General features: G+C 37.4%; 1 protein-coding gene across 2 annotated transcripts in view; it reads left to right on the top strand.

Moving 5' to 3' along the window:
* GASK1B (golgi associated kinase 1B) overlaps window positions 1–27,190 on the top strand; it is a 65,968-nt gene that overhangs the window by 14,205 nt on the left and 24,573 nt on the right. For both annotated transcript variants that reach the window (XM_043902291.1, XM_043902290.1), the window contains exon 3: window positions 9,955–10,169. In XM_043902291.1, the coding sequence (XP_043758226.1) occupies window positions 9,955–10,169 (215 nt within the window). The remainder of the gene's footprint in view (window positions 1–9,954; window positions 10,170–27,190) is intronic.

Below are 27,190 nucleotides of genomic sequence, written 5' to 3'. Positions count from 1 at the left end.
GTGGCTAAGCAAACCCATCCTACAAAAGTGGTCAGGTAAAGACCCCAATGGAGATATTTTTGGGGAACCCTGCAGGCACAGGGAGGGATGTGTATTTAGGGGGATAGTTAGGAGTACTGCAAAAAGATGTAGAAGCAGTAATGTCAGACTGTGGATGAAGTGAGAAATGGGTGGGTGTAGAAGATGGAGAGAGCATGTGCCTGGAAAACAGTTCTGGGAAAAGGACATTAGCGGTTGGAGGGGGAGAGTGGAGAATGACTGGGTTTGTGTCATGGAAGGACATGGACTTCATCCCACAGACCATGGGGAATCATTGATGCGTCTGAAGAAGAGGGGTGATGTGATGAGCTTTGGACTGCAGGAAGCTTACTCCAGTCAAGAGTTCATGGCTTCTTCATCTATATTAGCAAACACTAAATGACCCAGGACTGCATCACCCAGATGTGACCAACACTTTATTGGCAAAATGTGATTGTCTGTGGGGCCTGGCAGTGATCCCATCCTCACGATCCTCTGAAGCTGAGGTCGGTTCCTGTTTTTCAAAGTGGAATATTGAGGCAGGAAGAGTCTGGAAGTTTCCATTTTCATAGCGGAAGTCCTGGGCAGACCTCGAAAGCAGAAGTTCCTGTCCATGAGTCAAAGCTTCAGAACAAAGAAGGACACGTTTTAAAGTGGAACTGATGGTTTGGATTGTTTGAGTTGTCTGTGGTGGAGGAAGTCACAAGTGCCTCACGCTTAGCTAATGCTTGAGGAAATGTGGAGATTATTTAAACTCAGTTCAACCTCAAGAAAACTAGTGAAACAGAAAAGTAACTAAATGCATTTGTTTTTTTTTTTTTTGTTGCAAGAACTAAATCATCCAGAAATCGGATTCCTAAAACAAGCTCTTATATTCAGGGCTCGACTGTCTGCATAGATTCTTAACATATAAAATATGTGGAATTCTGCCTGTCTGTTGTCTTCCCCTTTTAAAATCATAAAAACCTAATATAAATTGGTTCTTTCTAATATGTGACAGTGCTGTATTTCAGTGTCTGTCTGGATCTCTTACCACCCTGCCAGACAGGTTTGGAAGATGGTCGTTTTACCTCTTGGGACACTCAGTGCCTCAGTCAGGGTGGCTGGAGGACTGGGCTCCAGTCCTATGGAGACCAGAGATACTGTCAAGAGTGGAACCCTGGGACTGCCCTGGTGGTCCCGTGGCTAAGACTGCATCCCCAATGTAGGGGACCCGGGTTCTATCCCTGGTCAGGGAACAAGATCCCACATGCCACAACTAGTGATCCTGCATGCTACGATGAAGACCCAACATAGCCAAAAAAAAAAAGGGGTGCAAGCAATAGTTGTGACTTCTTTCTTGACCCCATCCACACTCTCAGGTCTTCTTTAGAGAAGCTTCTTCTCCTTATCAAAGGCTACAGCCCAATTCCGGAGCCCAGCAGTTTTTTGTTTTGCTTGTCTTTGCACTGAGAGCTCAGACTTTATTTTAGTCCTTCATTCACTCCCTTCAGAACATTCTTCAACTGGCAGACATGTAACCTGATCATCATTACACACGTGTTTGCCTGATTCTACTGAATTCCTAGCTACAGCCTGGGTCTTGCCTGGGCTGGGATCTGGTAGGGCCTCCATTTTTGGTATGCTTCACTCTGAAACTCTTTCTATCAAAAACAAAGGGACAAAATGGGTCCAGAAATTAACGGGCAGTGGTAAATACATACTTTTGGAATAAGAGGATGTTTAAAAGCCTGAGTGTCTAATTCTCTGTCCCTACCCTCTCCCCCAAGGCCATCAGAATCTTGCATTCTTATTTACCCTCTTTCACATTGACTAACTTGTCCATGTTCATCAACACTAAGCCAAGAGGTCCTGCCTGCTTTTTTCACTTCTGTCTAATACTTTTAATCACTAGAACCCTACTATGAAAGGCACTGTAGAAAAATAGAGCAGATCATTCATTAACAACCAGACACCTGCTACTGTCTCACGGGAGGTACACCCCTTCGACACTTGCTTTTAGCAGATTAGAGTTTTACAACGTTCAAATTTTCCTTCACTGCATCAGACAGTTGCAATGGTCCTGGGCAAAATTTGTTTCCCATAACAGAGATGAGCCTCAAGTTTTGGTGGGTCTTGGTTTTCTTTAATGGATTTTGGAGTTATTTTAATGAAAGGCTCTAAGCTGAACTGTCTCTTTCCTTTCTGTCTTGTTCACAAGAAGTCTTGGAACTTGGCCCATGTGATAAAAAAAGGCTTCTGACTTCAGAGCTCAGGGAATTTTACTTATTTTTGCCCACTGATAGATACAGATTGACAACTCCACCTGTAGTTCACAAAGACAGGTCACCAGTTCAAGGTGAAGGGCAGTTAGTAAATTAGGGTAGAGGAGGCTGTGTATAACATTCATTCTTAGTGGATTTTCACATTCATCTTCTCAAAAGAATGTCTTCTTTGTGCTTTTGAATAAAGAACAGACTTGGGAGAACATAAAAATTCAGGGGAACTATTCAGATTTTGGAAAAAATAAGTTTTCCTGGCAAGTCTCATTTTCTTAAAAGACAGCTGTATAACCTTTCGTTTACGTGAGCACCCACATATCTTCTAAAACCCCACTTCCTCCCCACTCTGACAGTTAGAATTTTATTTCTTCACTGTAAAATTTCTCTCGAGAGCAGAGTGCTGCATCATTTTGACAAACTCGAATGTGAAGAGATGAATGCAGCTCATCTCTGAGGCACTTCAGGTAAGTTGCTTTAACCCATTTCCTGCTTTCAGAGACTATTTCTCTGTCATGCCTTCAGATCTATCAAAGTTCATTTAATGCTGTTATCAGCCATGTTTTATACAAAGTGGAGTTATCCTCGCAGTAGCTGCTCACAGTTCTGAGCTCTGGAGCCATCCTGGCAGCTGTCACTACCTCAAGGGAGGGCAATGTGCACAAATACTCTGCAAGACCTGTTTGTTGGGAGGAAGAGCGGGTGGTCTACCCACTCTCAGAACTGGCCCTGGCCCTGCTTTCTGGAAGCCCCTTTCCCGTGGTGACTGATGTCAGGCAGGGCAGGACAGAACCTCTTTCTCTGACAGTCAGAATATTTGCTAATGGGAGATGGATGTGGAGGAAAACAGTCGATACTGACTGAAAACCAATTATTCCTATCTGCTGAAAGCTCCCTGTGGCCGTTTGAGAACAATTTTTAAAATGATTTAATAGCAAATGTATCATTCAAAAAAATTTAAGGTTTAAAAAGGAGAAATGGAAAATGAAATGCAACATACTCATAGACTGAAATGGTAATAATTGATTCACTACAGTCTGTGGGTGAGAGATAGCCCACAGCCCATTTTTGTGTTTCGTGAGCTACCAGTGGTTTCTACAATTTTTAAATTGTCGAAAAAATATCATCATCATAATAATATTACTATGACACTTAAGACATGTATAAACTATATACATCAGTGTCTAATAAAGTTTTATTGGAACTTAGTCACCACCCTTTGTGTATGTATTGTTTTCACTGCTTTGTGTCAAAATGGAGGTGAGTACCTGCTAGTGGACACTGTATGACCCTCAGTCACCATCTGACCATGGGGCTAGATATCACAGTTAAAGTGATAATACTTAAGAATATTTAATTGTAAGAGACATGTTTGCAATATAACATTTAGTGAAACAGTTCTGACAAACTATATATGTAAGACGATTCCAAATAGTTTATTATCCTTGTATGATTTTTGTGTCTTTCCCTTGGTGGAAATGTAAGTTCTATGAAAGCCAAACAGCCACAAAAAACAAAACAAAAACCAAACAACTGAAAACCTGACATGTATGCATGTGTGTATGTATGTGTGTATGCTTTAGGCCTAGAGCAGCACTTGAGATATAGTAGATGCTCAATAAACAAATAAGGGCTAAGGGAAGGTTGATGAATTATGTGATTGTATAATGCATACATGTAATAATAGTCAAAGCAAAACCTTTCTAGGATATGCATATATGTGAGGCACCATGCTGAGAACTTTAAATGCATGATCCCATTAACCCTAATGCAGTTAGTTTTGGAAGGTACAGTATTGCCCACATTTTACAGAGGATGAAAGCAAGGTTTGAAGAGATTATATAACTTGTCTAACATCACAAAGCTAAGAAGTAATGTGACCAGAATTCAGAAAGTCTCTTGGGTTCCAGAGTCTGAACCCTAACCACAAGCTCTATTCCTTAAATTTCTAAAAACAATTTATTTTTTCAGGTGCGAAAGAAAGACATGGGAAAGTATCTGATGTAAATATACAATTACTAGGATAGGAGATTTTAGATGATTGTTGTTTTCTGGCTGTATATATATATTTCTTGGTATTATAGTTGATTAGAATATTTTATTAGTTTCTTGTGTAGCATAGTGGTTCAATGTTTCTGTAGTTTTATACTCCATTTGAAGTTATTAAAAATCATGGTTATATTTTCTTGTGCTGTATATTGTGTCTTTGTGGTTTCTTTGTTTTTATGCATAGTAGTTTGTGACTCTTAATCCGCTACCCCTGTCTTGCCCCTCCCACTCGCCTTCCTCCACTGGTAACTACTAGTTTGTCCTCTGTGTCCGTGAATCCGTTCCTCTCTTGTTATATAATTTGATTTGTTTTATTTTTTAAATTCCACAAGTATGTGATAACATAGAGTATTTGTCTTTCTCTGTCTGACTTATTTCACTAAGCATCATACTCTTCAGGTCCATCCATGTTGTTGCAAATGGCAGAATTTCATTCTTATTACCGGGTAGTATTCACTGAATGTATACACACACACACACACACACACACACACACACACGCACACACACCACATCTTTGTTACCCATTCTTTTGTTGATGGACATGTAGGTTGTTTCTGTATCTTAGCAACTGTAAACAGTGCTGCTGCAAAGATTGGGATGCATGTATCTTTTATAATTAGTATTTTTGTTTCCTATAGATATATGCCCAGCATTGTAATTGCTGGATCATATGGTAGCTCTAAATTTCATTTTTTGAGAAGCCTCTGTATTGTTATCCACAGAGGCTGCACCAATTTGCCTTGTTAGTAACAGCGTAGGAGGGTTCCCTTTCCTCTACACTCTCTGCAGCTTTTGTTATTTGTGTTCTTTTTTGTTATTGAAGGATCATTGCTTTACAATATTGTGTTGGTTTCTGCCATATATCAACGTGATTCAGCCACACAGATACCTATGTCCCCTCCCTCCAGAACCCCCCGCCTCCCATCTCTCACTCCATCCTACCACTTTAGGTGGTCATGGAGCAGACCTCCCTGGACCACACAGCAAATTCTGACTTACTCTTTCACATATGGTGATATATGTGTCCATACTATTCTCTCAGTTGTCCTACCCTCTCTTCCCTCGCTGTGTCCACAAGTCTGTTCTCTATGTCTGCATCTCCATTGCTGCCCCACCAATAGGTTCATCAGTACCATCTTTTTAGATTTCATACACATGTGTTAATATACAAAATTTGTCTTTCTCTTTCTTATTTCACCCTGTAGAATAGACTCTAGGTTCGTCTACTTCATTAGGACTGACTCGAATGTGTTCTTTTTTATAGCTGATATTTTAGTAATATTTCATTGTGTGTGTATCTATATCTATCTATCTATATACCACAGTTCATCTGTTGATGGACGTCTAGGTTGCTTCCATGTCCTAGCTATTGTAAAAAGTGTTGCTACAAACACTGGGGTGCATGTGTCTTTTTCAATTATGGTTTTCTCAGGGTGTATGCCCAGTATTGGAATTGTTGGGTCATAAGGTAATTCTAACTCTCTTGCATTGTTGATGGGAATATAAATTAATATAGCTACTATGGAGAACAGTATGGAGATTCATTATTTGTATTCTTTATTATGTTAGCCATTCTGACAGATGTGAGGTGATATCTCATTGTGATTTGATTTGCATTTCTCTGATGATAGCAGGTTAAGTGTCCTTTCATAACCTATTGGCCATCTGTAAGTTTTCTTTGGAAAAATGTTTATTCATGTATTCTCATTTTATAAAGCTTTCTTTATTTTTCTGATATTGAATTGATGAGAAGTTTATGTATGTTGGATATTAGCCCCTTGTCAGTCATTTCATTTACAAATATTTTCTTCCATTCAATAGTTTTTCTTTCTGTTTTGTTTATGGTTTCCTTTGCTGTGTAAATGTTTTTAAGTTTAAGTAGGTCTCATTTGTTTATTTTTGCTTTTATTTCTTTTCTCTTAGGAGCTGGCTCCAAAAAATATTGCTATGATTTATGTCAAAGGATATTCTGTCTGTGTTTTCTCCTAGGAGTTTTATGGTTTCAGGTCTTATATTTAGGTCTTTAATTCATTTTGAGTTTATTGTACATGGTATGAGGAAACATCTGATCTAATTCTTTCAACATGTAGCTGTCCAGTTTTTCCAGCACCACTTAATGAAGGACTGTATTTTCTTCATTGAATATTCTTGCCTCCTTTGTTGTAGATTGACTATATGTGTGTGAGTTTACATCTCCATTCTCTATTCTGTTCCACTGATCTGTGTGTCTGATTTTGTGCCGTACTATACTATCTTGATCACTATAGCTTTGCAGTATTGTCTGAAGTCAAGAAAGCATGCTTCCTTTAGCTCTGTTCATTTTCCCTCAGGATTGCCTTGACAATTTGGGGTCTTTGGGGTTTCATAAATTTTAGGATTATTTGTTCTAGTTCTGTGAAAAGTATCATGGATATTTTGATAGAGATTATAGTAAATCTGTAGATGGCTTTGGGTAGTATGGCCATTTAAACAATATTAATTATTCCAAGAAGGCAATGGCAACCCACTCCAGTACTCTTGCTTGGAAAACCCCATGGATGGAGAAGCCTGGTAGGCTGCAGTCCATGGGGTCGCTAAGAGTTGGACACGACTGAGCGACTTCACTTTCACTTTTCACTTTCATGCATTGGAGAAGGAAATGGCAACCCACTCCAGTTTTCTTTCCTGGAGAATCCCAGGGACTATGGAGCCTGGTGGGCTGTTGTCTATGGGGTCGCACAGAGTCAGATACAACTGATGTGATTTACCAGCAGCAGCAGCAATCCAAGGGGGTGGGATATCTTTCCATTTTTTGTACTGATATAATTTTCAAATTCCTTCATTAGTATTTTATATTTTTCAGTAAATAGAATTTTTACCTCCTTGATTAAGTTTATTCTTAGGAATTTTATTCTTTTTGATATGATTGTAAATGTGATTGTTTCCTTAATTTCTCTGAGAGTTCATTTTCAGTATATAGAAGAGCAACAGATATCTATATATCAATCTTGTATCCTGTAACTTTACTAAATTCATTTATTAGTTCCAACAGTTTTTTTTTTTTTGGTGGAAACTTTAGTGTTTCCTATATACAGTAAGATGTCGTCTTTTAGCTATACATTTTAATGTTTTTCCACATTTCCTAAAATGAATAGATTTACTTTTTAAAAAAATGAAACAAATATTTCTAAAGCAAAGGAAAAAGCAATGCAGAAATTGTTAACTGTTTATGTGCATCATTTCCTCCTTTCTCTGAGGGCCTCGTGTGCTGAGGAGACTGCTGGTTTGTCCTTCTTGTACATTAATTTGTTTTGTTGGAGTTCAGTGTTGGGTTTTGACTCCCCTTGAGTACTTTCTAGTCCTGAGAATGCAAAACACTAGCTGTGTATCACTTTGTTCCAAAGATACCAACTGATAGAGCCTCTTGGTGTTAATATTTCGAAGTCCATATCTTTGTAAGCTTCCCTGGTGGCTCAGTGGTAAAGAATCTGCCTGCAATGCAGGAAACACATGCAGGAGACGCAAGTTTGATCCCTGGGTTGGGAAGGTCCTTTGGAGAAGGAAATGGCAACCCCCTCCAATATTCTTGCCTGGGAAATCCATGGACAGAGGATCCCAGTGAGCTACAGTCCATGGGGTCCCAAAGAGTTGGACATGACTTAGTGACTAAACAACAAAAAAAATCTTTGATAGCTATGCTGTGTCTCTTACATGTGTTTGGTTACACTGGTTTATTTGTGTCTCCCACTACATGATGGACTGTTCCTGTTGTTATTGTTGTTTGGTTACTAAGTCATGTCTGACTCTTTGCTATCCCATGGACTGAAGCATGCCAGGCTCATCTGTCCTCCACTGTCTCCCAGAGTTTGCTCAAATTCATGTCCATTTTGTCGGTGATGTTATTCTACTATCTCATCCTCTGCCACCCCCTTCTCCTTTTGCCTTCAATCTTTCCTAGCACCAGGGTCTTTTCCAACGAGTTGGCTCTTTGCATCAGGTGGCCAAAGTATTGAAGCTTCAATCCTTCCGGTGAATGCTCAGTGTTGATTTCCTTTAGGATTGACTGCTTCTACTTGAAATTTATTATTATTATTTTTTAAATTGACATAGTATTTGGAGCATATACATTTAACATTATATTTATCTAGCATCTAAGAAGATAATTAGGTCCCGGTAGCACCAAATCATTTAAGACAGTAAAAGAAATAAAAAGGGGTGAGATAACAATGAAGTTCTTTAGTCATGGTTCCTCTTTCTTTATTTTTCTTTTAATTGTACATCAGTGACTGTGACCTATTTTCCACAGTCTAAAGGACTTTCTACATGCCCTGTCCTAAATTGCAAGGCTAAAAGGAGAAAGATTTTTTTTTTTTTTGAACAAAAGTGGAATGTAGGTGCTTAGAATGATTAAGTGAATGTTATTAATATTATTGAGGTCCCTGGAACACCAAATTGAAGAGTGGTTAGAAGAGTGACTGTCCTTGCATTAAAGACCAGAGATAAGAACTCTACATGAAGGCAAACAAGCAGGGTGGGAAAATAAATCTTTAACAAAAACAGTTATAGATTGAGAACCTCTCAGGTTATTTGAAAAAGCTTTAAAAATTCCTGTGATGTGTCTTGACATTCCAGCCATAGTTTCAGAGGCTTCTATTGTTCAGGCTTGTTAAGAATGAGTTAAATGGGATTTTTTAGATCTTTGTGACTTACTTTATTTATTTTTTTCCCAAGAGATCATTCTGATTTTTAAGTTACAAGCAAAGCTGCTCATCATCCTCTTTGAGTGACTTTATTTGACAGACATGGAGGCTTGAGAGACATACTTTTGGTTTTAAGCCTGCAGTATCATTTAATGTACAGTTTAGCAGTGAAATTTCTAAACTATCAAAACTGAGACAAAAACATTCAAGTGACATTTTCTTTGAAATGTATTCTATGCACTGGAAATTGAAAAAAATGATATTTGCTTAAATATACTTTATGCAATTTTATGTGAATAAATGATCATTTACCAGCAGTGCCATTGTTCCATCAGAAAAGAAAAAAGAAAAATACCCCAAAACACCTCTAAACCTCTTACTTCCTTTTTCTTTCTTTGGAGATTATAGTGACTGGTGTGAAACATACAATTTCACTTTTAAATTTGCAACTTCTAAAAATTCTTTTTCTTCCTGACATCATACTGTGGCCTCAGAAAATCAGACAGTTGTTATTACAAATAGAGTGCAGCTCTACTCAGACACTGAATAGACAATTATAAATGTCTGGATTCTTTCCTTTTTCATGGTGGCTGCTTTTAGATGTGGAATAAAACCACATTAACCAGAGGGTGTTGTTATTGGTGGTTACAGGCCTATTCCTGCCACATCTATAAAGTATCTTTTTTTTTTTTTTTAATCCTTTTCTTTCCTTGTCTAACAGTAACTTTCCACCGTATAAGACTGTTATCAGGAAGCATCATAAAGGTATATGAATATTAAATTATTCAGAAGACAAAGGGACCATAAATGTCACCTAATCCAACTCTAGCACATGACAGATGAGAGTGTAAAGCTGTGGAAGAGTGAATGACATCCAAGGGCACACACAGAGTCAGTAACTTGCTAACTGTTTTTTTCTCTTCTTTTTTTTTTTTTTGCTTTTATAGATGGCCGCCCATGTCCTTTCATCCTCTGGGATCCATCTTTGTCTCCAACAGATAATGAGACCCACTCTTCTGTTAAACTCACTTGGGGAACTTACCAGCAGTTGCTGAAACAGAAATGCTGGCAGAATGGTCGAGTACCCAAGCCTGAATGGGGCTGTACTGAAATACATCACCACGAGTGGTCCAAGATGGCCCTCTTTGATTTTTTGTTACAGGTAAGTTTATTCAATCAAGTAAGTAGTTACCTGAGACTAGCACTGAGTTATGGCAGTCTACAGCTAGGAAGTTTCTGCACCTTTTGGGTTTTTATGAAAGTGTAATTTAAATTCTATAATGTTGTATTTGTCAAGCCTGGTACAACGTCATAAGACATTATATCCTTTAGGAAATGTTCAGAAATGTCCCTTAGCCCTTTTATTAATTTCTGAATTGGGAAATCTTCAGTACATTATTACTGGAATCATCATACCTATCATAGATATAATTTATTATGATAACCCATCAGTGGCTTTTCAAGGTAGGCAGTCTCACAGCACTTGGGAGGTAAGTAAACTGAAGTTTGGTGAGGTTAAGTAACTCACCCAAGTTGTCACAACTGCTCAAAACTGGGCTGGAATCCTGGGATCTGGTGGTAGTAGAAGTTTGTCTTCTTTCTATTTTTCCACACTGTTTTAGTAGTCCCTTGGTCACTTTTCTTACAGTCACCATTTCCTGTTTTCTTTCCAGTAATTCTTTGTAAATACATCATTAAGATTGACATTGGAGAATAATAAATGTTGTCCATCTACATAACTGCATGATTAGATGTTTTATAGGTTTCTTATAACTTTTATCTCCTTCTGATGAGGATCTCATGACTCTTCTTGTCCCCTCATTCCAATTACTGCCTTCCTCTTCTTCCACTTTAGAAAAGCTGCCTTTCTGTTGTTGTATTGTTAATTAGTATTTTGTGGCAATTTAGGACTACCTTAGGACATCTGCAAAACATTCTCCTTTTGTTAATTTTGTGTGTGCATATGTTTGTGTGTGCCTTTTCAGCAAGGAACTAGAGAGGGATGAAAATGTAGGAAGAGGGGCTTCCCTGGTGATCTGGTGGTTATGAATCTGCCCACCAATGCAAGGGACACGAGTTTGATCCCTGGTCCAGGAAGATCCCACATGCTCAGAGCAGCTGGGCCTACACACCACAACTACTGAAGCCATTCCCTTAGAGCCCGTGCTCCACAATAAGAGAAGCCACTGCAATGAGAATCCTGTGCACTGCAACTAGAGAGTAGCCCCTGCTCACTGCAATTAGAGAAAGCCCAAGCAGCAATCAAGATGCCATGTGGCCACAAAAAAAAAAAAAAAAAAAGTATAGAAAGAAACCCAGTTTGGTGAGAGCCACAGGAAAGGGATTAGGAACTTTCGAGGAGAGATGATCTCTGGTGTCCATGCCTCAGAGCCACCAGTGAGAACTGAGCTGGGAGCAGGCCACTTGGTTTGGGGAGGAGGCCATCAAGAAGCACCAGATACTGATAAACTGTGTAGCTGTGAGGCTCAGGCCAGGCTCCGGATAGGTATAATCTTATTATTCCATTTATTAGCATACTCTTTCTGTGAGGTAGACACCTTCTCTCCATTGTACAAGTAAAGTCACTGAGGCATAAAGAGGTTATTATTGAGAACTGTGAAGTGTCTGAGGTCTTACTCTGCTTGGAGGCTAACAGGTTAGCCAGCTGTAGATGTTAGCAGAAGACAAAGGACTCCAGATGAGAGACAAATGACTTCATTACCCATGCTCCTCTGCCCTCAAGGCCCACTGGGGAGTTACGGAGTGGCCTCACTGAATGCTGCACACAGTGGGTTTCTGTACCTTCTAAGAAAACCTCCAGTCTTATTTCATTTTTTTTAACTGAAAAATGAAATGATGTACAGCATTATGCTGGTTTCAGGCATACTCCACAGTGATTTGACACTTGCAGACATTGTGAAATGCGCACTATGATAAAGCTAACATTCATCCGTCCCCATACAAAGTCATTACAATATTATTAATTATATTCCTTATGCTGTATGTTACATCCTTGTGACTTGTTTATTTTATAACTGGAGGTTTGTATTTCTTAACCCCTGTCACTTATTTCACCTGTCAATCTCCCTCCTCTCTGGCAACCACCCGTTTTTCTCCTCAACATTTAGAAGTCAGTTTTCCTTTTGTTTTGATTTTTTGCTTATTTTTTAGATTGCACATATAAATATGGTGTTTGTCTTTATCTGACTTATTTCATTTAGCATAATGCCATCTAGATCATCCACGTTGTCACAAATGGCAAGTTTTCACTTTTTTATGGCTGATAAGTTTTATATATATATACATATATACAGATATCTCACATCTTTACCCATTCATCTATGGATGGACACAAGTTGCTTCCACATCTTGGTTATTGTAAATAATGCTGCAATGAACGATGGTGTGCATAGATCTTTCCAAATTTATGTTTTCTTCAGGTAAATACATAGAAGTGAAATTAGTAGATCATATAGCAGTTATATTTTTAAGTTTTTGAGGAACCTCCATCAGTTCAGTTCAGTTCAGTTGCTCAGTCGTGTCTGATTCTGTGACCCCATGGACTGCAACACACCGGGCTTCCCTGTCCATCACCAACTCCTGGAGCTTGCTCAAACTCATGTCCATTTGAGTTGGTGAGGCCATTCAACTATCTTATCCTCTGTTGTTCCCTTCTCCTCCTGCCTTCAATCTTTCCCAGCATCAGGGTCTTTTCAAATGAGTCAGTTCTTCTCATCAGGTGGCCAAAGGATTGGAGTTTCAGCTTTAGCATCAGTCCTTCCAATGAATATTCAAGACTGATTTCCTTTAAGATTAACTGGTTTGATCTCCTTGTAGTCCAAGGGATTCTCAAGAGTCTTCTTCAATACCACAGTTCAAAAGCATCAATTCTTCGGTGCTCAGCTTTCTTTATAGTCCAACTCTCACATCCATACATAACTACTGGAAAAACCATAGCTTTGAATAGATAGACCTTTGTTGGCAAAGTAATATCCCTGCTTTTTAATAAACTGTCTAGGTTTGTCATAACTTTTCTTCTAAGGAGCAAGTAGCTTTTAATTTCATGGCTGCAGTCACCATCTGCAGTGATTTTGGAGCTTAAGAAAATAAAGTCTGTCACTGGTTCCATTGTTTCCCCATCTATTTGCCATGAAGTGATGGGACCAGATGCACTGATTTATATGCCCACCAATATTGCACAAGGTTTCCCTTTTCTCCACATTCTTACCAAAAATTTCTTTTGATAATAGTTATTCTGATAGGCACAAGGTAGTATCTCCTTGTGGTTATTTGCTGATTTTTTGGGGAGCAGAGCGATTGGTATGCAGGATCTTAGTTCCCTGGCTAGGGATTGAACCCTCACCCACTACAGTGGAAGTGTGGAGTCTTAACCACTGGACTGCAGGTAAGTCTCTTTCTTTGCTAATTTTTTTTCCAGTGGTTTTATATTTCCCGGGTGATTAGTGATGTTCAGTATCTTCTCATGTGCCTGTTGGCCATCTGAATGTCTTCTTTGGGAAAAATGTCTATTCATATTCTATGCCCATTTTTTAGTTGTTTTTTTGATGTTGAATTGTATGAATTCTTTGTATATTTTGAATATTAACCCCTTAATAGATATATAGTTTGCAAATATATTCTCCCATTCAGAAGGTGGCCTTCCTTTTGTTGACAGTTTACCTTGCTGTGTAAAAGCTTTTAGGTTTGGTAGTCCCATTTGTTTATTTTTCCTTTTGTTTCCCTTGCCTGAGGAGATAGATCCCAGAAAAAAAATTGTTAAGACAGATGTCAAAGAGCATACTGTCAATATTCTATCCTAGATTTATGGTTTCAGGCCTTATATTTGAGTCTTTAATCCATTTTTTACTTTATTTTTTCATATGGTATGAGAAAGTAGTCCAGATTGATTCTATTGTACACAGCAGTACAGTTTTCCCATGACCACTTATTGAAGAGGCTGTCTTTCCCCACTGTATATTCTTGCCTCCTTTGTTGTAGATTCATTGACCATATAAACTTGGGGTTATTTTGGGGCTCTCTATTCTATTCCATTGATTTATATGTTTGTTTCTATGCCAGTACTATACTGTTTTGATTACTGTAGTTTTGTAGTATAGCTTGAAATCAGGGACTGTGACAACTCTAGCTTTTTTTTTCCTTCTTTCTCAAGATTGCTTTGGCTCTTTTGGGTCTTTTTTGTTTTCATACAAATTTTGGAGTTATTTGCTCTAGTCCTGTGATAAATGCCATTGGTGTTTTGACAGGGATTGCACTGAATGTGTAGATTGCTTGAGTAGTATAGTCATTTTAACAAATATTGATTCTTCCAATCTATGGGCACAAAATATCTTTCCATTTGTTTTGCCATCTTCAATCTCTCATGGTTTTCAGAGTATAGATCTTTTTCTTCTTTGATCAGGTTTATTTCTAGCTAATTTATTCTTTTTGATATAATTGTAAAAGTAATTGTTTTCTTAATTTCTCTTTCTGATGGTTCATAATTAATATTTATAAATGCAGCATATTTATTTTTTATTTTTAATTAGAGAATAATTGCTTTATAATGTTGTGTTGGTTTCTGCCATACAAAAATATGAATCAACTCTAAGTATACATATGTCCCCTCCCTCTTGAATCTTCCTCCCACCCTGCACCCCATCCCACCTGTCTAGATTTTCAGAGAATCAGGTTGAGCTCCTTGTGTTAAACAGCAATTTCCCGCTAGCTATTTATTTTGTATATGGTAATGTATATGTTTCAATAACTACTCTCTCACTATGTCCCACCTTCTCCTTCACCTGCTGTGTCCACAAGTCTGTTCTCTATGTCTGCATCTCTATTCCTGCCCTGCAGATAGGTTCAATAGTACCATTTTTCTAGATTCCATATATGTTAATATATGATATTTGTCTTTCTCTTTCTGACTTGCTTCACTCTGTGTAACAGGCTCTAGGTTCATCCACCTCACTAGAACTGACTAAAATTTGTTCCTCTCATGGCTGAGTAATATTCCATTATATGTACCATGGCTTCTTTATCCATTCATCTGTTGATGGAAATCTAGGTTGCTTCCATGTCATGGCTATTGAAAATAGTGCTAGAGTGGACCTCAAGGTACATGTGTCTTTTAGAATTGAGGTTTTCTTAAGGTATATGCCCAGTAGTGGGACTGCTCAGTCATATGATAGTTTTATTACTAGTTTTTAAAGAAATCTCCATATTTTTCTCCATAGTGGCTGTATCAATTTACATTCCCACCAATAGAAAGTTCTTGCACCATTTTCTCTACATCCTCTCCAGCATTTACTGTTTGTAGATGTTTTTGATGATGGCCATTCTGATGGCTCATCAGGTAAAGAATCCACATGCAATGCAGGCGACACCGGAGACACTTGTTCAATCCCTGGGTGGAGAAGATCCCCTGGAGAAGGAAATGGCAACACACTCTATTATTCTTGCCTGGGAGATCCCATGGACAGAGGAGCCTGACAGGCTACAGTCCAAAGTGTTGCAAAGAGTCAGACACTACTGAGCAACTAAGCACATTTGGACTGGTGTGAGGTGATACCTCATTGTAGTTTTGACTTGCATTTCTCTAATAATAAGCAATGCTCAGCATTTTGTTTATTGGCCATCTATGTATCTTCTTTGGAGAAATGTCTGTTTAGATCTTCTGCCCATTTTTTTTATTGTGTTGTTTTTCTGATATTGAGCTGCTTGTATATTTTGGAAATTAATTATTTGTAAGTTGTTTCATTTGCTATTAACTTCTCCTATTCTGAGTGTTGTCTTTTCATCTTGTTTATGCTTTCTTTTGCTGTACAAAAGATTTTAAGTTGAGTTAGGTCCCATTTGTTTATTTTTGTTTTTATTTCCATTATTCTAGGGAGTTGGTCATAGAGGATCTTGAGGTCAAAGAGTGTTCTGCCTATGTGTTCCTCCAAGAGTTTTATAGTTTCTGCTCTTACACTGAGGTCTTTAATCCATTTTGAGTTTATCTTTGTGTATAGTTTTAGGAAGTGTTCTAATTTCTTTCTTTTACATGTAGCTGTCCAGTTTTCCCAACACCACTTATTGAAGAGGCTGTCCTTTCTCCATTGTATATTCTTGTGTCTTTTGTGAAAGATAAGATGCCCCATAGGTGCATGGATTTATCTCTGGGCTTTCTATCTTGTTCCACTGGTTTATATTTCTGTTTTTATGCCAGTACCATTCTGTGTTGATGACTATAGCTTTGTAGTATAAAGTCAGGAAGGTTTATTTCTCCAGTTCCATTATTCTTTCTCAAGATTGCTTTGGCTATTCGGAGTCTTTTGTATTTTCATGTGAATTATGGAATTTTTTGTTCCAGTTCTATGAAAAATGCCATTGGTAATTTGATAGGGATTATATTGAATCTGTAGATTGCTTTGAGTAGTGCAGTCATTTTCACAATATTGATTCTTCCAAAACAGGAACATGGTATATCTCTTCATCTGTTTGTCTTTGATTACTTTCATCAGTGTCTTATACACTTTCTGTATACAACTTTTTTGTCCCCTTAGGTAGGTTTACTCCTAGGTGTTTTATTATTTTTGTTACAATGATGAATGTGACTAACTCCTTAATTTCTTTCTGATCTTTCATTGTTAGTGTATAGGAATGCAAGGGACTTCTGTATATTGATTTTGTATCCTGTGACTTGACTAAATTCACTGATTAGCTCTAGTAATTTTCTGATAGTATCTTTAGGGTTTTCTATATATCGTATCATGTTGTCTGCAAACAGTGAGAGTTTTACTTCTTTTCCAGCCTGGATCCATTTTATTTCTTTTTCTTCTCTGATCGTCATGGCTAGGACTTCCAAAACTATGTTGAATAATAGTCATGAGATTGAGCACCCTTGTCTTGTTCCTGAAATTAGAGGAAATGCTTTCACTTTTTCACCATTGAGAATAATGTTTGCTGTAGAAAACCAATCTAATGAGGTGTTGCTAGCAGACCTGCCCAACATTTGCCCCAGAAGGAGACATTATTTTTATTATTTGGTCAGGAAGAAAATCTATCTTCCATCCCAGAAGGAGACAGTCTTTGTAAGTTGCAATGCTTTCTGCTATAGTGACATCCTTGAACAAAGGTTGCAGAACAAAGCTTGATATAAGACATGCAGAAACACCATGAAGAATTGTTTCTCAATAGTTACCTCTTTCATTTGTTGTTACTTAGCAAGTTCCCAAATAGAGATTTCAGCAAGTTTGTCTAACTGCATTTCATATTTTACACTATTATTTTACAGCAACTACCAAGTTATTTTTAGTTTAATGAAAGAAGTTGGTGTGATAAAATGTTGTAGCAATAAAGTGGATAATGTATGAAGACTTCTAGGATGAAGTATGTAAAGGTACTCACTGTAGGGGTTGAGCGGCGTAGTTGTTGAAAGTCCTGAGGGTGATGATGCCTTGTGGGAGCAGAGGATGGAGTTGAAGTTCATGAAACTAGTGGTGAAATCTACAAGAAAAGAAAGACCTTGAGGTTTGCAGCCTATGATCAGAAGAGCTAGCCAATAATGATTACAGGGCACGTCTTGTTTCTGGTGATATTTTGTTGTTGTTGCCCTGATTCTTGGTTTTCTCTGTGTGTTCTTTCCCTAGTTGTGGTGAGTGGGGGCTACACCTCATCGTGGTGCATGGGTTTCTCATTGTGGTGGCGTCTCTTGTTGCAAAGCATGGGCTCTATTCAAGGACTTCAGTAGCTGTGGATCTTGGGCTTAGTTACTCCGAGGCATGTGGGATCTTCCTGGAGCAGGAATCAAACCCATGTCTCCTGCAGTGGCAGGCAAATTCTTATCCACTGTACCACCAAAGAAATCCGACATTTGTTTTAATTTTCGAACCTTCAACTAAATCTCAACAGCCTCTTTCTTTATCATTTTCCTTTCTGTTGAAGGAAGCTCTAACTGTTCTCATACAATGAAAATATATTTATGCAGCATCCACTATGCAGGGGCAGCAAAGTCATGTGAAATGGTTATCCCCCACTACCCTACCCCAAGTTTGGTTTGTAAAACATTATTTAGTTAGGAAAATAGAGTGTATAAAACAAAAAGATAGATCCATGTAAAATGGCTGACTGAGATAATATAAGTTCCTATTGTTATGAGGTCAAAAGAAGAAGAACCTTTGGCCATAAAATAGTAAGGAGGAAGTTTGAGTAGGGTCATAGGCTGTGAATGATAAAGAAGATAAGAAAAGTGTGTGAAAGAACATGGGATTGGCAATGTTCTTGTGATATTTAGGATATCCTAAAGACAGGCACATCACAGGAGATTTGGGGTTTGGTTCAGACCACTGGGCTTCTCTGGTGGCTCAGATGGTGAAAAATCTACCTACAGTGCAGGAGACCCAGGTTTGATCCTTGAGTTGGGAAGATCCCCCGGAGAAGGGAATGGCTATCCACTATAGTATTCTTGCCTAGAGAATTCCATGGACAGAGGAACCTGGTGAGCTACAGTCATGGGGGTCACAAAGAGTTGGACACAGCTGAGCAACCAACACTTTCTTTTACACTTTTTCAGACCACTACAACAAAGTGACTATGATGACAAAGTCAGTCACACAGAGTTTTACATTTCACAGTGCATATAAAGTTTAGTTTGATAGTCTATTATAATCTCTTAAGGGTATAATAGCATTATGTCTAAAGAAAGCAATGTACTTAGGTTAATTAAAAAAAATAACGCTGCTGAGAAATGAATCCAATGGACTTGCTCAATGCAGAGTTGCTACAGACTTAGCAAATGCAAGTTCTTGTGCCTGATACACAGTGAGACCGAACAGAAACTTGGAGTTTAGAACAGAGAAATGCTTATTGCAGGGCCCTGCAAGGAAACTCCAAAACCCGGATCACCCCCAAAGGCTTCAGCAAAGTATTTTTAAAGGCAAGGTCACCATGTTCCTGTGAACTTCCAACAAGACAAATGTTATTCTCTATCTGCAGCTTTTTTCCCCTATATGAATGGAAAAATGTTATACCCTTAAAAGTTAGAGACTTGAGAATGGGCTATCATGTATATATATGACTCTAGGCAACATTCTTAACTTGAAGCAAAAGCAATAGAATACAAAAGTTAAAGTAAAATATGGAGTCAGATTTGTTTTTTCCTACTACAAAGCCAACTTGTAAAAAACACATTTTCTGTGGAGCACAATAAAATGATATATGCCTGTATACCATTTATCTGAAGGAGTTATTTAGGGGAGTAGTTATACTCTCTGTCTATAAGAGATACAATAGAACATTGAGGAAGAGAGCTATTTTTAAAAAATATAGTTATGTTGTAACTCTCTGTTCATCACCCTGACTCAGCAAAAACCAATCCCAGCTGAGCCACAGTCTCATGAGTACATCAGCCTTTATCATCACTGTGTCTATTGCCTGTAGTTGTGAGGATGTATCTGGGTATCACTCTAACAAGTTTTCAACAAAGATAAGTATTTCAAATTCTTAAACTAATACTATTAATGATCTATCAGTCATATAACATGTGCTATATGCATGGCACTGTTCTAAGACTTGCTCCTAAGCACTAAAGTGTTCACTTATTTAATTCTCATGCCAACCTTATAAAGTAGATACTGTTATTCCCATTTTAGAGGTGAGGAATCAAGGCAAAGAGAAATTAAATAATGACCTGGATCATATACCTGGTATGCAATAGAACCTGGAGTCAAACTCAAAGAGTTCCAACTTGAGAGATAAATTTCCTACAATACCTCTTCCTCTTCATTTTATGGGGGGTGGAGTGGAGGGTGGGGGGTGGATGGTTGTCTTCCTGTTTTCCAAGTCAAAAATTTGGAGTTGTGCAGGTGTTTCAGGATACTTACCCTTTCATCCACACAGTGACCAAATCCTTGATATCTGCCCAATCCATCTTGTCTCAGGGATAGTTCACACTCTTACGTTAGTTCAGGCTTTGCCATTTATTAACTGGATGATTCCCTCCAATCCACTCAAATTGTATGAGCCAAGGTCACCTTTGGCTTGAGACACCAGGCCTCAGGCTACTACCTCAGCAGGAACTGATGCTCTTGGCAGATCAGCTCTATTTGTAGTCTACCCTCTGCTTCTGCTGCTTGGGTGGGGAAGGCAGTCTTTCTCACCCTTGATAATTCATGAGAATGAGATCTCAGCAAGCCTTTCCTGAAACTGTTCAAGTAAAGACACAAAGATTAGAGTTCCTAATTATGGCTCCAGTAAAAGCACTGAATCTAAAAGTCAGAATTTAATCTGGTTGGTAAGAAGTTAATCTGGTTGGTGTGTATATATATGTATACACACACACACACACACACATACAAAGATGGCATCTGTGAGAATGGGTTTACATTTTTTTTAAATTCATCCAACATTTATTTACTCCCAAAGTCTCAGACAAAAGGCTACTTTTTCACTAGATTTTGCAGTGTTTTATAATTCTACCAGTAATGTATGAGAGTGTCTGTTTTCTTCTCTTTCCTACTTTGGTAAATGGAAAACTAATGTTTTTGCTGATTTTTATGGAGGATTATAAGGTCTTGTATATATTCCAGTTCTTTTATTACAAGTGAGATTGAGGATATCATATTTTCATCTATTGATCATTTGCATTTTGTTTTCTGTGAATTGCTTGTTCATATCATTGATCTTTTTATTGCATTCCATAATTTTTTTCTTAACGATTTATAAAATCATTTTTATATCTGTAAAAATAGCCATTGTCCAATCCTAAATGTCTCAGGTAATTTTTCTTTATTGTTTTCTTTTGAGTTTTCCAATAGTAGATTTTATGCTAGAGAAATTTTACATTTTTTTGTAAGGTCATATCTTATCCTTTTACTTCTTATATTTAGCATGATACAATGTTTATTGAAAATGTTTACTGAGAAAATAAATGAACAAGCTTTGGCCATTTTTCATGAGTACCATAATGAATAGTTATCTTTTATACAATAATGCTTCCCATCAATTACTTTGAAATTTTTATTTTAAAGTTGAATATAGGCCTTATTCAAATGGTGTTTGGGAATATGTTGGATTGTGGTGGATAGATTTTGTAAGCAGTCTTAGAAAAGTTATGCCTGAAACAAATTGAAATCACTTGCTCTGTGATGTTGCAGCAAGGACAAGAGGATACAGAACACAGTTGTTAATTTTCTGTACACAACATTCTTTCTGTTTCACCCAGTTAACAAATCTACATTCCCAAAGGCGATGGCATTTTACTGGGTCTGTAAAATGTGATAGAGGCACAAGTAACCTTTTATTCTTGAAGCGTGGGGTTCTGAACTGAGTGGATAAAAATTCTTCTCCATTAGTATGACAAAGAGTAGTATTCTAGAGAGCATTTGAGTTTCCAAGATTTGGTCAGATTTCTTTCAAAAGATTAAATAAAATAACAGAAGATTTAGGAGGTAGAAAACTTGCTTTTTAACCTCAGATATAGTCTGTATAATAGGAACTGAGATTCTGGAACCAGCCTGCTAGGCTTGAAATCTAATTTCCAATGACTAATTTTTTTTCTAGGTCTTGGTTTCCTTAACTGTAAAATAGGAATAATCATATTGTTTATATAGATTATATATATCAATAACAATCATATTGTTATTTAGAAGATTCAATACTTTTTATACACATAATGGATATAGAATAATGCTTGTTAACACAGGAGGTGCTCAGTGGGTATTTCATATTAATTAAGAAATTGATTACCCAGAAATAATAGTAGAGGTAAATATTAACATGAGAATTAAAGTATTTTATCATTATTTTCATGTATTAAATTATAAATTATTCCCAAACCATTTCATTTTTTCTACTCTCATGTGCTTTCATACTTATATTTAGATTTTAGCCTATTAAGTTTTAATTATTTTTGATTACTCTGTCTTCTTTAATAAACTGTGAATTTCTCAAGGGCAAGTCCCTGTCTTACTCAGCTTTATAACCTTTCAATTAGCAGCAGCATGTCTGAAAATGTTACAGTTACTCAGGGCAATTTTTTTTTTTTTGATCAAAGAAAACTACCTGGTTACATCAAAATATTAAATTCAAAGTGTGAAATTAAAAGTGTTAAAAGTGAAAGAAATAAAAGCGTACTTGCCTTGCAGTAAAGAAATACAGTTTTGTTAAAGGCAGAGAATGAGATGTTTAGAAAATGAAAATCAAATGAATAGAAAATGTTTAATATTTTTACTATTTAATAAAGTCCTCCCTGTATTTATATTTTTTGTTTATTTGTTGGTAAGTTAAGGGATGTTTCTATAGACAAGGACCAACATAAAGGTGTCTTGGGAGATGTTTGCTTTCACCATAAACAGAATAAGTCATACATATTTCTTTCCAGTTGGATTTGACAGATGCTTTTTGAGCTCTTCTCTTTTATAAAAAATTTTTATTTTTACTTTTTTATTTTCCTTTATATTGGAAAATATTTGATTTACAATGCTGTGTCAGTTTCTGGTTATGGAGCTAAGTGATTCAGTTATATCTATCTATTTATATTTATATATCTAAATCTCCATTCTTTTTCAGATTCTTTCTCCCATTTAGGTTATTACAGAGCATTGCGTATAGTTTCCTGTGTTGTATAGTAGATCCTTTTTGGTTATCTCTTTCACATATAGTGGTTCATATATGTTACTCTGAAATGAGCTCTTTTCTGTTCCAGACACTCAGTAGGTTTAGCGCTGGGATAAAAGGCTGAGACTGTTTCCGTGCCCACAAGAGTCATGAAATCAGATAGAAGAGACAGATCATCACAGAAGAATATGTTATGTCTAATAATTGAGTTTAACAACCTGTAGAAACAAGTGAGATATTATGTGTTCTTATGGAATTTGAGGTAAAAATATATGGACAGAGAATGTGACATTTCATATAGAAATGTAAGAACTGGCAGAAATCAGGTAAGCCACAGGAGTTAGGAAGAGAGTTTCAGAGGGATGGATGCTAACAAAGGACTGGAAGAGGGGAAAAGTTCCCCGAGTGGAAGAAATGATGTTTTGGAAACTTCCTCTTCCCTTAAATTAAGGTAGTTTCTTCCAGATGTCTGTGAGTAGTAAACTTGTGATCACAGATTCGGTGAGTAGCAACAGTGTGAACTGGTAAGCCTGGCCCCTAGCACGCTCTCTCCTCTTTTACCTTGGCTCATGGTTTAATATGTCAATTTAATGAATCAATTAGCATGTGTTAAACTCTGACCTATTCTTCCCCGCTCTTTATTCTGTGAGTTGTTTTTTGCTCTTAACGGTGTGATAATAGTAAAAAGGGCTTCTCAGATGGCGCTAGTGTTGAAGAACCTGCCTGCCAGTGCAGGAGACATAAGAGATGAAGGTTTGATCCCTTCATCAGGAAGATCCCCTGGAGGAGGGCATGGCTAACACACTCCAGTATTCTTGCCTGGAGAATCTCAAGGACAGAGGAGCCTGGTGGGCTATGGTCTATAGGGGCACAAAGAGTCGGATACTACTGAAGTGATTTAGCTCACACAGCACAGTAAGTAAAGGTAAAAATTTCAACTGACTATTAAGAGTAAACATTACTCTTCATTAAAAAGAAACTGAGTCTGTAGGAATGTTCTATATGCCCAGCAAAGAAAGATTCCTGCTGTGTGTGGTCTCCATGGTAGTTGATGACAGGCTTCTAAGCATCCTTCCCCTTTATCCGTACAGCTCAGTGATCAAGGGCCTCGCTGCCAACTTTGGAGGTCAGTGCAGAAAAACACTAACAAGCAGGTAGGTGTTCTGACAGCAAAAGGCATAGCAATCCAGGGACCCAGACACTGGTATTTCAAATACATAATTTGGGTCAGTTTTATTGTTTTTGTGTAATTAGCACACTGCCAATCTAAATGGCCCCTGGCCATGTATTTATTAGTAGGTCCAAACAAGCAAATATAGGTTCTCATTCATTTGCTGGCAGATAATGAGGGATGATCCCGTTGGATTCTATCTTGGCTTCAAGTAGCAGAGAAAATCTGGGATTAGCTTTGGCAATATCTGTTGGCATGCTGCAGTAGCTGGGCTCTAGGGAGCAAAGACTGCCAAGGATGATGAGAGGATTTAGAGAACATTACATTCCTGCTTTTTTATTGTTTGTTAAAAACTCAACAGTGGTTCACTTGACTATAGAGTCACTTTACTAAGTCACTTTACTGACATGGAGAATATGTCAGTCCAGGCTTTAAAAATGGCAAGCTTCTAACTTTGCAGATACTCATGTGCTAAGCACTGAAATGTATTCTGGTTAACTAATAAATTTTCAAACTGTAAAACTAAATTTGCCCTTTTGATATTCAAAAGTCTGACTTTGACATAGTTTCTTCTGTATGTATCCTCACACTGTCACTAGAAGAAACTATTTTAGTATTAATGATGCTCTAATATAGGGACTATTTATTGAAGAGACCTCAGAAGACTTTATGGATTAACTTGTGACACTATAGTTTCAACCTTCTGAGTACTGCTTGCAATATGTGAGCAAATTGTGTAGAAAATGTGGTACCATTGGGCCGTACAGCAGCTTTATTATTTTTTATGTTTTATGTGTAGAGATAGGGAAGTGAGGTAACAGAAGCATATTTGCTCCTGATGATATCAAAGAATATAGGGATTTTTGTTTTATTAATTAAATTAATTTATTTAATTGGAGGCTTATTACTTTACAGTATTGTGGTGGTTTTTGCCACACATTGACCTGACTTAGCTATGGGTGTACATGTGTCCCCCATCCCAAACCCCTCTCCCACCTCCCTCCCTACCCCATCCCGAACCCCCCTCCCACCTCCCTCCCTACCCCATCCCGAACCCCCCTCCCACCTCCCTCCCCACGCCATCCCTCTGGGTTGTCCCAGTGCACTGGCTTTGAGTACCCTGTCTCATGCATCAAACTTGGACTGGTGATCTGTTTCACATATGATAATATACATGTTTCAATGCGTTTCTCTCAAATCATCCCACCCTCACCTTCTCCCACAGAGTCCAAAACTCTGTTCTTTATATCTGTGTCTCTTTTGCTATCTTGCATATAGGGTCATTGTTACTATCTCTAAATTCCATATGTATGTGTTAATATACTGTATAGGTGTTTTTCTTCCTGACTTACTTCACTCTGTATAATAGGCTCCAGTTTCATCCACCTCATTAGAACTGATTCAAATGTGTTCTTTTAATAGCTGAGTAATATTCCAATGTGTATATGTACCACAACTTTCTTATCCATTCATCTGCCAATGGACATCTGGGTTGCTTCCATGTCCTGGCTATTGTAAACAGTGCTGCAATGAACGTTGGGGTACACGTGTCTCTTTCAATTCTGGTTTCCTCGGTGTGTATGCCCAGCAGTGGGATTGCTGGGTCATATGGCAGTTCTATTTTCAGTTTTTTAAGGAATCTCCACACTGTTCTCCATAGTGGCTGTACTAGTTTGCATTCCCACCAACAGTGTAAGAGGGTTCCCTTTTCTCCGCACCCTCTCCAGCATTTATTGTTTGCAGACTTTTTGATAGCAGCCAGAGTATAGGGATTTTGGCAGGGAAAAGATATAAATAAAATGGCTAAGCCATGCTAAGAAAATGTTTTTATTAAGGAAGAATTTGGGCTATTTTAATATTAATTCCAAGAAGATTTAACATACATTTTTTACTTAATTATTTTGTTATAATACTTGAATGTATAGCACTTTATTTTTAAATGAGTCCTTCCAGTCAGAGAGAGAGCATGAAGGACATCATTTTTGCACCTGTATAGTTAAACTGTAATTTACTTTTAACAAATAGAAGTAAAACCTTTTATTTTGACAAAATTTTATTTTTAATAAAGGCAACTTGTCTCTTCAGCCTCTCAAACTTGAAGTCTGGAAGCAAATTTGTCACTTCCTTCCCTAACAGTGTGGTTTCTCTACTTACCTATTTCTTCTATTTATGACATTCCTATTTTTAAATCAGCTAGATTTGAAATTTTTGAGTCATCTTTGCATCTTCCTTTCCTTGGTGACTTGTATTTGAGTAGCACTAAACTTTGACAGTTCTGAATGATTCCACATGTTTCTTTTCATTCTTACTAATGCTGAGAACAACCCAGACCCGAATCAGACTCACCCCTATGGGTCAAGATGCTATGAGACTCTGAAGTGATTTCCTGGTATCTGGCCTTCCCCAGCACAATTTATTGTGCAAATCACTGCTGATTTCTTCTCTTCTACTTCACTTAATCGTATTACATCCTGTGGAAAAAAAAAATTCTCCCAAGACTTCTATTTGATTGGAAAGTGAATTTTAAATGCCCCAATGCATTGAAAAAATGTATTATAGACAAATTAAACATATAGAAAAGTAGAACATTATAATGAGCTTTCAGGTAGCTGTTATCCATATACATCAATCAGTCACCTCATGGCTGGTCTTGTTTCATCTCCATCTATCCATTTCCTGTGCCCACATTTATTTGAGACAAGTCCCAAACATCATATTTCATCTGTGAATATTTCAGTATGTATTGTTGGAAGATAAAACACAGAAGCACATTACCACTATCACATTCATAAAAAAAATTATCAACAATTTCAGTCAGATATCTTGTCAGTGGTCAAGTTTTTAATTGTCTACTAAATATCTCTCTATGTATCTCTCTATGTATTTATCTATGCATCTGCCTATGTATTAAAGTGTATATGTATCTGTCTCTCTATCCATTTATCTCACAGTTGTTTTCTATCAGGATTAAAATGAAGGCTACCCTTTGTGAACAGTTGGTATGTCTTAATGAATAAACTCCACTTCATCTCTTCTTTTCTTCCCTTCATTCTACTTATTGAAGAAACTAGGTTGCCTGTTTTTAGAATTCTGGACTCTGGAAATTGCTAGTTTAACTTCTTGGTGACTTTATTTTGTCCTCCCATCATCTCTTTCCATGTAAGTAGGTGTCAGGCTTAGAGACTTGATCAGACTTAGATATAACTGATTTTATCTAGACTTCTTCACAGATAGTGGTGTATTGTATTAGGGACTTGCTGGTGGGTGTCGAGCTGGTTCTTCTTTTCAAGATAGTATCACATGTATATTGATCACTCAATATTGATCCATGCATTCACTAGCCATTGAAAATGAGGGTGTTCTAATCCTGTCATTACTTCTTTGTTGATTAGTTGGAATACTTCTTTACTTTAGGG

This window comes from Cervus elaphus, chromosome 5 (genome assembly GCF_910594005.1).
Source record: "Cervus elaphus chromosome 5, mCerEla1.1, whole genome shotgun sequence".
NCBI lineage: Eukaryota > Metazoa > Chordata > Mammalia > Artiodactyla > Cervidae > Cervus > Cervus elaphus.
Note: the sequence above shows the minus strand (reverse complement) of the source record. Positions and strands in the feature narration are given on the sequence as shown.